This window comes from Maniola jurtina, chromosome 1 (genome assembly GCF_905333055.1).
Source record: "Maniola jurtina chromosome 1, ilManJurt1.1, whole genome shotgun sequence".
NCBI lineage: Eukaryota > Metazoa > Arthropoda > Insecta > Lepidoptera > Nymphalidae > Maniola > Maniola jurtina.
The window spans coordinates 9,823,290-9,838,745 of NC_060029.1; the positions used below are offsets into that span (position 1 = coordinate 9,823,290).

The following is a 15,456-nucleotide window of genomic DNA, read 5'->3' on the forward strand; positions in this document are numbered from 1 at the left end:
GACATCCATCGGGCACGGAACGCTAAAAAGTATTCATTACGTTTGATATAAGTTAGCTAACATCAACTAACGGTCTTACATTAATGATAAAGAAAGAGCCCGGGAAGACCAGACCTTAGTTATTTTATAAAAGCTGAGAGTTCTACGCCTTGTCCCCAACACAGAGAGGAACTATCAGAGGCTATGAAATTTGGATCATGGTGGCTTTAGCAGATAACAGGTAATAAAGATGTATAAAACCTTTAGTCAAAGTATAAAGTCAATTTTTTTTAATATTTTCTTCGGAACAGTATCAGTATAAAAATCACGTCATGTATTGGTAGACACTTAGTATCGCGGTAACCCCCTGCCAGACACCCTTACCTAAACTTTAATATGTCTGTATATTTTGACGAAATATTTTATACGTCTTTGTTACCAGTTATCTGCCAAAGCCACCATGATCCAAATTCCATAATCTCTGATCGTTCCTCCCTGTGTTGGAGACAATGCGCAAAGAAACTTCAGGTTTTATAAAATAACAAAGTTTTGGCCCTCTCTGGCTCTTAGTCCATGACAAAATATTATAGCTAATACTTAAAGTTACAGTGACGTTTATTTGTCAATTCAGTATTCTCTGAACTCATAACCTGCTGTCTTCGCTAAGAGATCCATTTGATTTCCTCTTTGTTGATTCGGTTTCTGTGAAAAGAAAATGCCGTTTGTGAAGCAAAGGTTGCCGAAAACGTTCGCCAATCAGGGCTTAGTCAATGTATTGATGCTTCTTATTGCTTTTGAAATATCATGACCAGATTTTCCTTTATAAAAATCCCTGTCAGAGCCATAGATTGCCTTTTGATGTTGTGGATATTCTTTACAGCGAAATGTTAGTACCTTATATGAATCTTATAAATACATACACTTGTCACAGTTTGCGAAGCTGAATTGGCAATGGGCCGGGCACATAGCTTGAAAACCGGCAAAGTGCGAGTCGGACTCACTTACAAAGGGTTCCGTACCTTCGTAAAAGATATACCTAACTCTTTTGTGTAGAACACTGCAAGTTTATGACGGACTGCGCTATCTTATGTATATATGTGATTTAGTAGATTAATTTTTTTTTGTGAACACATTTCAATTTTTTTCGTGTTGTAACCATAAATTCTCGGTTTTCGGATTTAGTCCTTTACTTGTGCTATAAGATCTACCTACATGCAAAATTTTATGATTGTATGTCAACGGGAAGTACCTTATAGATTTTCTTGACAGACACGACAGACCGACAGACGGACAGACAGACAGCAAAGTGATCCTATAAGGGTTCCGTTTTTCTTTTTGAGGTACGGAACCCTAAAAAACCAATTTCCTATTGTATAGATATTATAATTTAAGTTTGTGGGAGCTTGTTTGTGTTGGTGTGTGTGTGTACTCGAGTACGAAGCATGAATTATAATAATTATTAGAAATCTCCAAAAATCCTCTACCCTTAGAAGTCCTTTGATTGAATACTTACTGCTTTCACTGTCTTCTTGAGATTTACTCAACAAAATAGGTCCTAAGTAGTTGGTAAGTAGGAAACCAAGAGGCGTGGTGACGAGTATGGCTTGCACTATTAACCTCATAAGCTCCTCAGCATAAATTAATTCTTCTCTTCTCGTACCCGTCATCAAAATGGTATCAATTGCCAGAGGACATAAAACGGCCTGAAAAATAAGCAAATACTAGATATTCTAAATTATGATTCAAGTTTTTGTTTTATTTGTTTCCACAGCACACAAAACAACTGAACCGATTGGGTTAAAGTAGTTGGATATTTTATGCATACAGCACATATTATGCGCAGATTCGAAGTGACGTGAAGCGTCTTTTTGACCGACTCCAAAAAGGAGGAGATAGATAGATAGAACGCTTTATTGCACACAAAAACCCATGTAAAGCAACACAACACAGAAAGAAGAAAACAGAAATAACAATTGTGTGCAAAGGCGGCCTTATTGCCTAGAGCAATCTCTACCAGGCAACCTTTGCTGAAAGGAGAAGCTAGTGTTCTCAATTCGTCGGAATCTTTATTTTTTCTAAAGGGTTGTTAGCAAGTGTCTTGATCTCCATTAGGTAAATATCTAAAGTACAGCGAACAAGTAAAAGAGGTTGGAATTCACGCAGAATTTCGCCTAAATTTCTATTTGTGTTAATACACCATGAGCTTGACAAAAAGTAATTTGGAAATACATTTATTTAGCTTGACTTTCATATATTTGACTCAAATCTTTCGTCGGACTTTTCATCTACATACTCGTACCTGAACCAATATTTACTTTGTACACGAACTTCGTTCGTTTGACTTATTTTTATTTGTGTTTATGTGTTTACAAGTATAAACTGAAATTTATTTTCTTTTATTTAATATGAATCCCAAAATTTAAACAAGTACACTTAAGATAATCTTAAAATTTGTGGTAGTACGTACAACATCAAGTATAAAATTAAGTAGTTCACCTCTACAACCGATTTAGGTATCCAAGTACAACAGACAAAGATCTTCTCTTTCAAAGTGAGTCTCCAACAAGTTAGCGCAGCTATTATGAGGCGTACAGTTAGACAAAGTAAAAGGATGCCAAGCCCAATTAGCATTGTCTTTGATATCGAACTATGTACCTGGAAATTAATTAAAATGGCTTAATATAAAACAACTTATATGAGCTTAGATTTAGAATCCTGAAAAAAAATGTAAATACCTATCTATGATTTCTGTAAATAATTAATACTGATAATAATATAATAATAATAATAGATAATATATATAAATAGATAATAAAAACTCTAGATAGACAAAACTCAGACAGTCATATATTTATATTTTACACAAGTGTAAATTAAAAATTTGTAACACCCCCGACAAGTGAAGGTTAACTATGTACCTGGAAATTAATTAAAATGGCTTAATATAAAACAACTTATATGAGCTTAGATTTAGAATCCTGAAAAAAAATGTAAATACCTATCTATGATTTCTGTAAATAATTAATACTGATAATAATATAATAATAATAATAGATAATATATATAAATAGATAATAAAAACTCTAGATAGGCAAAACTCAGACAGTCATATATTTATATTTTACACAAGTGTAAATTAAAAATTTGTAACACCCCCGACAAGTGAAGGTTACGGTAACTAGAAAAGAGCTGATAACTTTCAAACGGCTGAACTGATTTTCTTGGATTATATCTAAGAACACTTTTCAAACAAAAAAAAAACAAAATTAAAATCGGTTCAGGAGCTACGATGCCACAGACACACACGTCAAACTTATAACAACCCTCTTTTTGGGTCGGGACTCGGGGGTTAAAAATGAAGACAAATTCATATGCTTGTGTGTGTGACACAGACTGCATAGGTAGATAATAATTGGTGCAAGGTTTATTCACCTTTTGACTCCTATCTACGAGAGTTGTCTGTATGTAGTGTTGAGAGAAAATGCAGCATTGTACTAACCACAAAGAAAGTACCCGTATAGGCAAACAGCACTGGCTCGCAGGTTGACCACACAACTCTATACACAGTTGCGGCGGGGTTCTGGTTCAATTTCCACCCTTTCTTGGCCCAGTGCGTCGCCGCCGTGGCGTTGCACGCGAGCACCGCCACGGCACCTGTTCAAATAAAGCTTTATTGATAGAACACACACGGAGGCAACGTCTTTATTAACTTTTCTTACTTGCTTCTTTCAGGCAATTACAGGTAAAGAGTAGTCCACAGGGGTGATTAAAGTAGCGAACCAGTGGTAGATGCATTCGAAGATTCAAAAGACTTGTAAAAGTTTCCGTCATGATGATATTCAAATAAAGGTTTATTAATAAAATATATACGGAGGAAACGTTTTTGTTAACTTTTCTTACCTTGGTTTTTTCAGGCAAATACCTACTGGTAAAAGAAAATAAAGACCTCTCCAGGGTACCACAGGATGCAACAGGGTAGGGATTTTAATCATCCTTGTAGAAGGTGAAACTTCTACAGGGATGATTAAAATCGCGAACCAGTGGTAGATGCATTTGACGATTCAAAAGCGTATTCAAAATTTTATTTGAATAAAAATATTTACAAATATTTTTAATTATAAATATCCCGTTTCATATATAATAATAGAATAGCTGTGCCTGTGTTGTAACCAAATTTAGTTTGAAAATATATGTATTGAGATTATTTATTTACTTCAAAAATGTTGTAATGATGAAAGTTAGATAAGGTATACATGGAGGTATAGGTTATGTACCTAATGTGGGGGAATATGAAAATATAATACAATTTCTGATTGAAAAAGTTGTATATCGTGTTGTAGGTAGCACTTTTAAAGCTTGGCTGAACAATAATTCAGTAGAGTAGAATGAAATACGAGAAAGCATTTTATATCGAATGCAGTTAATACTCTTAAGCCCCTTCAGTTAGGAAATCAATGCAATACATTTACAGCTTCACTTCAATCCTCAAAAGATGCAACGGAACATAAAGCTTTTCTTGCGAATTTCTTTTCAATTTATTATGAAATTATACACTTGTTGGCTGTTATACTAATTCATACATACTAGTAGGGGCTTGCTGTACTCACTTCTAAGTAGGTAATTCTATTAATACTATAAATGCAAAAGTGTGTTTGTTAGTTTATCATTCAATCACGCTGCAATGGATCAATGGATTGACGTGATTTTCTTGTATGAATATAGTTAAAGTCCTGGAAAGCGACCTATGTTATTTTTTGAGCCGTTTGAAATTAAAGTATTCCCACGGGATTTTTAGGAACCTAAATCCACATAGATCGACGAAGTTACGGACCTCATATAGCTAATATGTATTCATTTTATTGATGCTGGAATATGAAATATGAATGTTCTTATGATAAAAGTATTTTATGCCCGAAAAATAATGCTTACATATTGCAATATTATATAACTTTATGTTGACATGTTAACTAGGGTGACATCAGAGTTAGGTTAATTTGCCTTTGAATGGAATTGTTAAATCACGCTCTTTGACCGTCCTAATAGCGGTTATAGGAACCCAAACATTTATGTAACGTTAGATAACGCGAAAACTAAGGCTGTTCTGCTGTTAACTTTGTAAATAAATAAGTAAACGGGTACTTACCCGTGCCGCCCCATCCAATGGAGGAGGTGAAAAAGTTAGCGAAAAGTCCTCCGGCGAGAACGAATAAAACTCTCAGTTCTGTCACGAAATAGTCCTTTGAATTCGGCACGAATTTTGCCAAGGTGCCCCACGCGATGCCAAGTGCTACTCCAACGAATATACCCAATGCCGCCTGTAAAGAGTAAATAATAATTCTCTTTATAATGTTCTGTATTTTAGAGACTAAGCAAAACGTAGATGGTGTGATATTGCTAATAATATCTATATGCAATTTATACAAAAAAATATTAGTAAAATCTCCACAATAGATAAGTTTTATAACTAATGCATAGATAGTACAGCACAGGTTTCTACACTAGGATTCTATGCATCATGGAAACAACTTAATTCTGTTGGTAACAAAAATAACTTAAAAATCGACATAAAAAATAAACCGTGTTCATTGTTGGCTTTTATGTTGAACTTACTTTGATATAACGATAGCTGTGATGGGTTTCATAAAACATGAATGTGAATATAACGCCAAAAACGCCGACGCTGAGGCCGGTGTCTATACCGCCGGCCGTGCATATTAGCTGTGTCCAGTTCACCGTCCCGCTGGCCTTCTTGCCATGCTTTACTACCGACGGCATCACCACCGGACATGACACGGATGCGTAAACGGAACCCAAGAGAAAACCTGTAAAAAACTACATATCTTCAACATAATCTCACCCCTCCCCATTGTCGTGCTTGTTTTTCTTGTCACAATGAGAAGAGCTTAGGGCACAGTCCACTGTGCTGACCAAGTGCGGATTGGAATACTTTACACACATTATGGTAAACCCTCAGGCATGCAGATATTCTTACGATGTTTTTTATTTCACCTTTAAATCAAGTGATGACTGAAAACGCACTTAAAAAACTACCTAATTCTGTATTATTTTAAATACATAAAGAGTGCCTATCATAATTACGATTTATCGGTTGAACGAATATTGATGGAATTCGACACAGGCCTTGTAATTAGCAGATGATTTAGGAATTACAAAAAGTGTACCTAGGAATAGATACTCATTAGATTTCTAAAACTAAAATCTACACTAACGTAGTCGCGAGCGAAGTTATACTTAAGTTTTCTTTAGTTTGCTTAATAGATAAACAAGTAAGTAGCTTCTCGCTGAAATGCATAAGAAGCGCACTATACGCGGTCCATGTGATCTTGTTACTGCAAACTGGAAATGAAATCACGATAATATGAGTGAGAAATCTAACTCCAGAAGCTCTAAAGCGTCAGGCAATCGTGTCGCTTACGCGTTTCTCCTAGAAGGTTTCTACGATTTGCTTAACTTGTAGCAAACCAAAGAAAACTAAAGAATAATATAAAAAGGCTTTATTTTACAATTACCCAAGTAATGAGCGTTTGCACAAATCTAATAAACAACCTCCATGTAACTTGACGAAAGAGAATTTCATATTTAAGTATAAATCTCTCATTGAAACAAACAAGTGTGTTCTTTGAATGAATGCTTTTAAATGCCGTATTTAAGTTTGCTGAAATATCTGCGTACGTTATGAATGCAGACAGAATCCTCGGCAACGAGACTTAAATTTGGATACTTGGAATGTATGTGTTAGCGATGGTGTTAGTGAACAAAGTTTGTAGGATTCTACACTCTCAGAGTTGTATTATTTTATATCCACGTAAAAATACTTAATGACATTGGATTGGTATAACATACCTATTACAGGCAGAGTGAACTAGTAAATAGACGAGTAGGTTTAGATTTTAGATATGAAAAATTAAACAGATGAGTATAAAAAGCAATGAACAATTTTTATTCAAGTATTTTAACTTTAATCTCATTTTCTATGGTTTCTAAATAGATCACATTCAGGATTTGGTTTTTGCGAAATCTTTTATTCCTTTAATTTACATAGTTTTTGGTGCAATAGATTTAAAATTCAAACTAAATGATTCGAAATTATACAAAGGAAACTAAAATTAAGACTGACTTCGTTAGTAAGAAATCCAGAAAATATATTCCCCCGTAGATCTCAAATTTACATTTAATTTTTGCAGACCAAAGAAAAAATTAGAACGTGAACAGAATTATTGAATCTAGATTGAAAGATTTCCTCAGGCAATAAGGTTTGTGAACTATTACGGTGATTGCAAGCCACGAGACCTCAGACGACCAGTAACACCTAAGAAGAGGCAGGAGCTGCTAGGGATTTGCAACAATACGCCTCACCGTGCTACACAATCACATAATGTAAGTATTTATTGTAGAGAAAACTTCTTTTGGCGAATAGGGATGGGTAAAAACTTCAAAGTCGCTTCATCGGCATGCTAAACCAATCCAATATATCCAATATAAGCAGATATTCAAACCACTATGCGTTGGTATAGTTATACAAGTGTTATACCTAATGATAATGTCCGTAACATTCCAGCAAACTGATGTTAAGAGTTAAGACCGATCTACCAAAACAATATAATTAATCTCGTACCTACACGTGGGAGATATGAGGACTTAAAGAATTTATTTAAAACTCCCATGTGACAACCCTGCAAACAGCTGATCGCGGAAACGAAATCATCATAACTTCTGAGAATTCGAAGGACCATTCGAATGTTTGTCAAGTAATTAAAACTTTGTCATCTAAGAGCAAGCCTCCGAAGTAATCTAGTGCATGAGGTATGTAGTTTATACCTCATTTTGTATGTAAGCTATACGATTTATCAAACACGCGGTATATCAGGATATCACTGGCGCGCCACCTATGTGGCACGTCATGTATTGAAAATGCATTCAGATCTTTTGAAATAGCAGTTCTATAGCAAAATTTATTGAATTGGCTCTGCCTCGGTGTATATCGCACCCCATTGTGTTGTGTATCGTGACAAATTTTATTTTATCATCTAGTGAAATACAATACGCAGTGTGTTCGTACTTGTATAAAGCATTTGGGGTTGGACACGAAATTGCGGCAAAAACTTTCGTGAATTTGTTCTTCTGTGAACCAATTTACACGTCTTGAGTAAATGTTTTAAAGCTTTGTGTATCTGATTCTAAAAGACCTTTGTGTTCAACAGAAAATGTTTCACTAACCTAAAAATGTTTTATTTTCTCCTATAAATCTATACCTACTCATTTTATCATTGTGAAGAAGTGTCTGTCTGTCTGCCAGCTTTTCACGGCCCATCTCTTGAAATGATTTTGATAAAATTTACAGGTACAGGACAGGTATTTTTGTCCGGAAAATCAGAGCCCCCAAGGGATTTTTATAAGCCACACAATAAAAAAAATATTTTTGTTTATTTTAAAATTAAAATAAACCTATTCGTACAAAATGTTTCCGCAATGGTATAATATTAACACTTGAAAATCAGATGTGAGAGAGAGCACAACACGAACCAAATGCTATTCACGGGGAAACGTACTGTTTTCATATGTTTAGAGTAGGTGCTTTATTCTCGTTAAATATCCCTTATGGCGTACAGAGCAAATGTCGAGGGGCACTTTAGCAGTATACTCTAGTATAACGTATTTTATATTGGCTGGCGACACTTGGAGCTGAACAAATATTACGGGCAATAAAACCCTCTAAGTCCTCTTTTGAAACAAAAAGCTTGAAAGCCTGAAACACACATGCGCAAAAACAGCGCGGTTCGACTGCAACCCGCCCAGTACGGTTTCAAGCACAGATGGAAGATTTCATATGTAGCATGTGAAAAATCACGTGAAACGCCTTATTATACGTCACACTTTTCTGGTATCAGCTAGTTTATTATATTTCATTCCCCTTTGGGTATTGTTGTTTCACGAGCATGGTCATCGACCCGAGCTAAGACGCTAAAGAGCATACAAGCGAAAACCGCGCAACACTGCGTGTCAAAACGAAAAAACTTCTAAATCTAGCAAATAATCGTAAGTGCGAAAATTCAGGCGAAAAACCACCATTAAAAATATCAGTGCTGATCTTGATCTGAGTTAAATAATAATAATTAATTAATGTAGTGAGCGATTGTAAGTGCGTGAAAAATCACTTTCTGTGAAAATTTATCTGCAAAATCACTGTGACTGTGAAAAATAATCATTTCACGAAATGAAAATAATTTAAAAATAGCAGTAATGCCCATCTCTGGTTTCAAGCAGTCGTGATAGAACTTAAGAAAATGTGAATACCTACGATGGGATCATATCAAAAATAGGAATAAGTCATTCCTAAAATAATATTGTTTAAGTATTGATATATTTAATACGAGATGATGTCCGCGTGGATTTAGGTTTTTCAAAATCTCGTGGGAGCTCTTTGATTTTCCGGGATAATAATTCTGCATCTTTATTTTTCTTGAAGGCTGTTGATCCGCACTTGGCCAGAGTAGTAGACTACGGTCAATCCATTGTCATGCTGAGAGGAGACCCGTACTCAGTAGTGAGGCGGCGATGGGTTGATGATCCTGCCTAGTATTTGTAGTGTGTTTAATGTACATACCCCAAAGCCAAGGGAATCCTAGAAGGAAATGTGTACACACTGCAACAAGCACTACTTCAGTGGTCCATGGTAGCACTCCTAAAGCAAGCACCTGACGCCAGTTTTCCCTCATGTAGTTGACGTCCCAAGACAAAGATCCTTTTCCCAGAATTATTACTGGGTATATTTTCCTGATAAATAATAAGTGAAAACTCATTTGTATCCAACAAACAATTAATTAAAAATTAATTACGAACCTACACACCCACAATAAATGATTTTCAAACTGAAATTCACCTTAAAGCGTATATTATATTATGTTATACGTATGATGGTCTGCATGGGTTAACTTTCTTAAAAATCCCGTGGAAACTAATTTTCCGGGATAAAAAGAAGCCTATATCGGTTTTCAGAATATAAGCTATCGTTGTATCAAATAAATGATGCCCCAACTTCATCTAGATTTAGGTTATTGAAAAATCCGTTGGGAACTCTTTGGTTTTACGGGAGAAAAATAAGCCTTTTTTTGAAAACCTAAATCCACGCGGACGAAGTCGCGGGCATCAGCTGGTATTATAGATAGTATGGAAGTATAGATTTGGTGGAACGATACAAAGTTGTAATCCAGGTATTTTCTATATTCGCTTAACATATAACTCTATAACATTATTAGTGGATTAACATGGTTTTCAACATCAAGCGCGCGGTTATAATATTGATTTTGGACTTCGTCTGTGTTGGTGTTGGCTGGCAGGCGTGCTCTGCCTTTTTGGAGAGTTTTTTTTTTTTTGTTAAAACTGACTGGAAAGCGCTCTAAGGGGGTCCATACTTGTATATTTTAACTAACTTGTTGCAAATAACTACAAACTTGACATCTGGCTAATCTTTGTAAAGCCAGAAGAGAGAGAGAAAAAAAATTATTGATTTTTGTTGGACACAACTTCAATTGCATGAACTTATTTGTTTATATTATTCAACCCATTTATAAATTGTTATACATACCTACTGCGAATATAAAAGTTTAAAATCAAATGCCATTATCACAAAAAATTGAGGAAGTTGCTTAGTTATTTGTTATGGACAAAACTAATACCTATTTTATAGAACGTGATTGCTTTTTTATTTTCAGCTTTTTAAAAAAAACGAATAGAAAAATAAATGAGTCACAAGTGTAAATTAAAAATTTATATCACCCCCGACAAGTAAAGGTTACAGTAACTATAAAAGAGCTGATAATTTTCAAACAGCCGAACCGATTTTTTTTGATGATAGATAAGAACACTCTCGATCAAGCCACCTTTCAAACAAAAAAATCTAAATTAAAATCGGTTCATTAGTTTAGGACCTACGATGCCACAGACAGATACAGATACACTGTACTGTAACCTTAACTTGTCGGGGGTGTTTTAAATTTTTAATTTACACGACTTGTCAAGTTACCTTAAAAATGCATCAATATCCGGATAATGGCGCATATCGATGAAGCCAAGGTGGCGGGCGAGCATGCCCGTGAGTAAAGCGGCGAGAAGCGGTGGCAGCGTCGTCAGTTCTTGGAGAATGAGCCCGCTTGCCCAGGCGATCACAGCCACTATTGTTAGGTGGAACCATTTTCCTTCGAATGCCCAGTTGTTGCCCCATGCACACCACAAGATGCCCCATGTCAACAGCCCTGCAATGGTCTTGTTAATGTTAGATGTTACATTTTATGCTTACACGACAAAGCGCGGCGTGAAGGGAAATGCACGGCAGAGCGTTAACACTAAGGCTGAATCCATAGAGCGCCCTTTGACTTTGCTCAGACTTTAGACACTGTTAAAACAAGACAGCGTTAATACCGCTGGCATAAATCTGTCTCGTTTTAACATAGCATGCGTTTTAACTGAAACTTAAGTCTAAGCAAAGTCAAAGTGTGGTCTATACACTTCAACCTCAAGTAGGTAGGTACGTAAGTGTAATGCATTGTAGATGGAGCAATTTCTCAAAATGTGGGTGAAGTCTATGAATTCCGCGCTGGTTTAGTGCGGATTATGACCTACATACACCCTTCTCATTCTGGTTGCTGTATATTAGAGTAGTAATGTTTAACTACTAAGTATCTATTTGTCTAATTTCTATGTAGATTTATACAACACCATCTATTTATAGAAAATGAATCTCGTCAAATGTTGTTCTCAATTTTAGGGAGCCTATTAATTATTCAGATATTAAAATTAAGGGTCGGAAATTATTTATTCGGATCTGTAGGTATCTTTCATGAAATTGCTTTAAGTCAGCTGATTTTTATTTTTATTTTAAGCTATTTCTATGACGATGGTATAATATATCATTTACTTCATTTTACTGTACTACCTATTTAAAAGGAAAATAATTTTTACATTTTATTACTTTAAAATATTGTTTAGCTTATATTATGCTTTATTAGTCGCAGGGAACAGAAGTTGAAAAAAAAAGATTCTGACGAATTGAGAACACCCTGCTTTTTTTGAAGTCGGTTAAAAATATATGGTCGATCGAAACTCTGAAGACGATAAACGTGCAATCCCAAGTGCTACGAAAATTTCGGACTCTGTTGATGATGATAAATTTCTATCGTAATATTTAATAGGTGCAGTGAAATAAATTAGTAGTAGAGATCCTTGAATAGGTACTTGTTGTTACTCACCTAATAAAACTAATGTAACATAATGTGCAACCGTTGGGACGCATGTAATATACCATGACTTCTTCTTAACGATTTCATCTTCTTTTGTAAATTTGTCGAGGCTGAGTGTGGGCGTAGTTTGTATTGATCTGTAATTTTTATTTTGAAAATAATTTGCAAATAATGATTTACATGAATATTAATCGAAAATTCCGATCTAAGGATCACAAAAATTCAAATTCAAATTCAAATGTTTTATTCAAAGTAGGTACAAATGTACACTTTTTGAACGTCATAAATAAAATAATTCAGTCATAAAAAAATCTCACAAACTATCTTTCATTTTATCACCTGTCGCCTGCACGCGCGAATCTGGTTAATAAACTGTCGTCTTCGTTCATGAGAGTTTGATATATAATTAAAAGGCAAACTTTAGTAATTATCGTTCTTACAAAGATAATGTGAGGAGCAGGAATCTAATTTGAGTTGTTTGATTAGTGATGTACTTACTCACGTTTTCGCTTCCTCCCGGTGTACGAGATACACGCCTTTATCGATAGCCGTCACCGTCTGTTTATCTGAAATAAATCACGGTGGATAGTAGAAAGGCATTGTCAATAAGATTGAGCGTATCTCTAGATGCGCGTTTTAATTGCCCGCGATTCAAAGAGCACTACTCACAGTCATGACGCAACACCGAGCGGTTTGTTATCCTTATTAATTTTATGTATCGTATACAATACAGTATGTATTTCGATGTGCTTCGACATTGATTTTGCTACCAATACTGATACTTGCGTGAACTTTTAACATAATAACCGTTTATTCCGTTCTGTTATGCTCCGGCTACACGCTCCGTCTTATAACTGCACTGGCAAGACCGAAAACTGCGCAGTCTACTCATTAGCATCTGTACAGGTATATTTGTACAGATATTTGATGTATATATAGCGCCGTGTTCTCTACCAGGGTAGAAATAAAAACAAAAGAAATGAACACTAAAAAATATATATATTATAATTCACAATTTTAAGTTACAATTTGTAAACGTCAACATGATACAACGGGCTAGATGCAACTAACGAATTACGCTACGTCGTGGCACGCGTAGCCTCTAAAGTGATTACTCGCTGGTGCCTCTACATCACACCACCCCAAATTTTTATCTTAATAAAAATTAAACAAATACTAATTTCCGCAACCTTAATTTTATTTCACAATATTCGTTCTTTATTTTTCGACAACCCTAACAATGTTTCCGATCCGCTTACCCAACAAATCATAATTTAAACACGTCACCCAGTTAAAGTGTTCCTTTGATTCGATACATGGTACATCTCTTAACACATCATACTTGAGATAAGTCACTACAACTTGAGCGGGTGGCGACGGGGTCGCTGTGGCAAGTCCACTTACAATTGTTGCTATGCCCGCGCCATCCAGCCTTCGTTGCACTCAACGCTTCGAATGTTTGTTACATTACATTTTACATTTACACACTATCCAATAAACTATAACGATCGTCAACCACTCTAACACTCTCAATAATAAGGTTTAGTTATGACTTCTAATAAAAAATAATACATGAATAAAATAAAAAAATAATATATGCGGATCGGGGCCATTTTACAATACTTATTTCGTAATACTTATTGCTTAATTGCTAGTTGATACTCAAATTATTCTACTGATACCTAACGGGCGTTTTGCTGACTCTCCCACTCCGAGTAGTACGGATCGTATGAGTCGGCAAAACGTCATCGTCGCTAAATCTACATTTTTTCTTACATGACGTTTCACCCGGCGTTTGTCGTGGATTTTCGATATCCAGGACAAAAGCTGGTTTCAACCTGTCAATGGAAATAAGTGCTTGTCTGTTGGGTAACTGTACTAAGTATGCTTTTTCCAACCGCTTTATGACGTCATAGGGACCGTCATACGGTGGTTGTAGACACTTACGCATTACATCGTTTCTAACAAAAACTTTTTTACAGTCTTTTAAGGCAGGGTGCACAAAAATAGTCCGAGAGTCTCTGTGTGTCTCGGGTTTCGGTCTTAAATTACTAATTACCTGTTTCAACTGCTTTAGGTACTCCTCACCGTCCGTTATCTTACTATCCGATGGTTCGAAAAATTCTCCAGGGAGCCTCAGAGTTCGCCCAAAGGTTAATTCCGCGGCACTTACCCCTGTGTCACTGCGTGGTGCTGCACGTAGTCCCATCATAATGGTGTGCATTTCTTCAACCCACGATCTATTGTCCTTTAATCTCGCCATTAAGGCGGCCTTAAAACTACGATGCCATCGTTCGATCATGCCATTACTTTGTGGATGGTACGGTGTCGTCCTAAACTTATGAACCCCTAAATATTTCATTAACTGTCTAAAGAGACTGCTTTCAAATTGCTTTCCTTGATCTGAACTCAAATTAATAAAACACCCATGTCTAGTAATCCATCCTTCATACACGAGTTTGGCTACTGTCCTCGCACAAATATCTTTAATTGGAAATGCTTCCGGCCAACCCGTTTCTCTATCAATCATTGTAAGACAATACCTGTAGCCTTCCTCTGAAATAGTGAATGGACCTGTAATGTCAATGTGTAAATGACACATTCTATCTACTTTTGCAAATTGCCCTAAAGGTGACATAGTGTGTCTGTGAACCTTTGCTTTTTGACACTCTATGCACGACCTAGCCCAAATACCTATATCTTTATTCATCCCAGGCCAAAAATAATTATTAGTTACCATTTTCCTTGTTGTTCTAATGCCAGGATGGCTGATGTTATGTATTGCTTCGTATGCGATACGCCTAAACTGTTTTGGTAAGTAAGGTCTAGCCTTATCGCCTCGCAAGTTACAAACAATCGGCTTATTTACACTCGGCAAGTCAATTTTTATTAGTCTCGTATTACCGTTTTTTGTTCCTAACAATTCTGTGAGCTCTTTGTCGTTCGCTTGCGCAATAGCCACTTCTGTGAAGTCAAGTACAGACGGGCACGAAATTGTTTCAACTCGCGATAACGCGTCCGCGGGCGCGTTCTCTTCGCCTTTTGTATAGCGTATATCCGTCGTGAACTCACTAATAAATAATAACTGACGGGTCCTTCGCGGCGTTTCTTTACTACTACTTAGCTTTTTAAACGCAAACGTTAACGGCTTATGATCTGTATACAAAACGAGATCTCTACCTTCGAACATGTTCCTAAAATATTGCACTGACAAATAAAG

At 35.9% G+C, this 15,456-nt stretch overlaps 1 protein-coding gene across 1 annotated transcript in view; it reads right to left on the minus strand.

Moving 5' to 3' along the window:
* Positions 1–263: 263 nt before the first annotated feature.
* Positions 264–15,456, minus strand: part of LOC123867292 — a 37,985-nt gene continuing 22,792 nt past the window's right edge. Inside the window, exons 13-22 of the mRNA XM_045909282.1 lie at positions 12,739–12,802; positions 12,246–12,373; positions 11,024–11,252; positions 9,605–9,774; positions 5,590–5,801; positions 5,123–5,294; positions 3,479–3,633; positions 2,476–2,634; positions 1,493–1,682; positions 264–681 (exon numbers count right to left, since the gene is read on the minus strand). Of these exons, the coding sequence (XP_045765238.1) occupies positions 623–681; positions 1,493–1,682; positions 2,476–2,634; positions 3,479–3,633; positions 5,123–5,294; positions 5,590–5,801; positions 9,605–9,774; positions 11,024–11,252; positions 12,246–12,373; positions 12,739–12,802 (1,538 nt within the window). The 3' untranslated portion in view covers positions 264–622. The remainder of the gene's footprint in view (positions 682–1,492; positions 1,683–2,475; positions 2,635–3,478; positions 3,634–5,122; positions 5,295–5,589; positions 5,802–9,604; positions 9,775–11,023; positions 11,253–12,245; positions 12,374–12,738; positions 12,803–15,456) is intronic.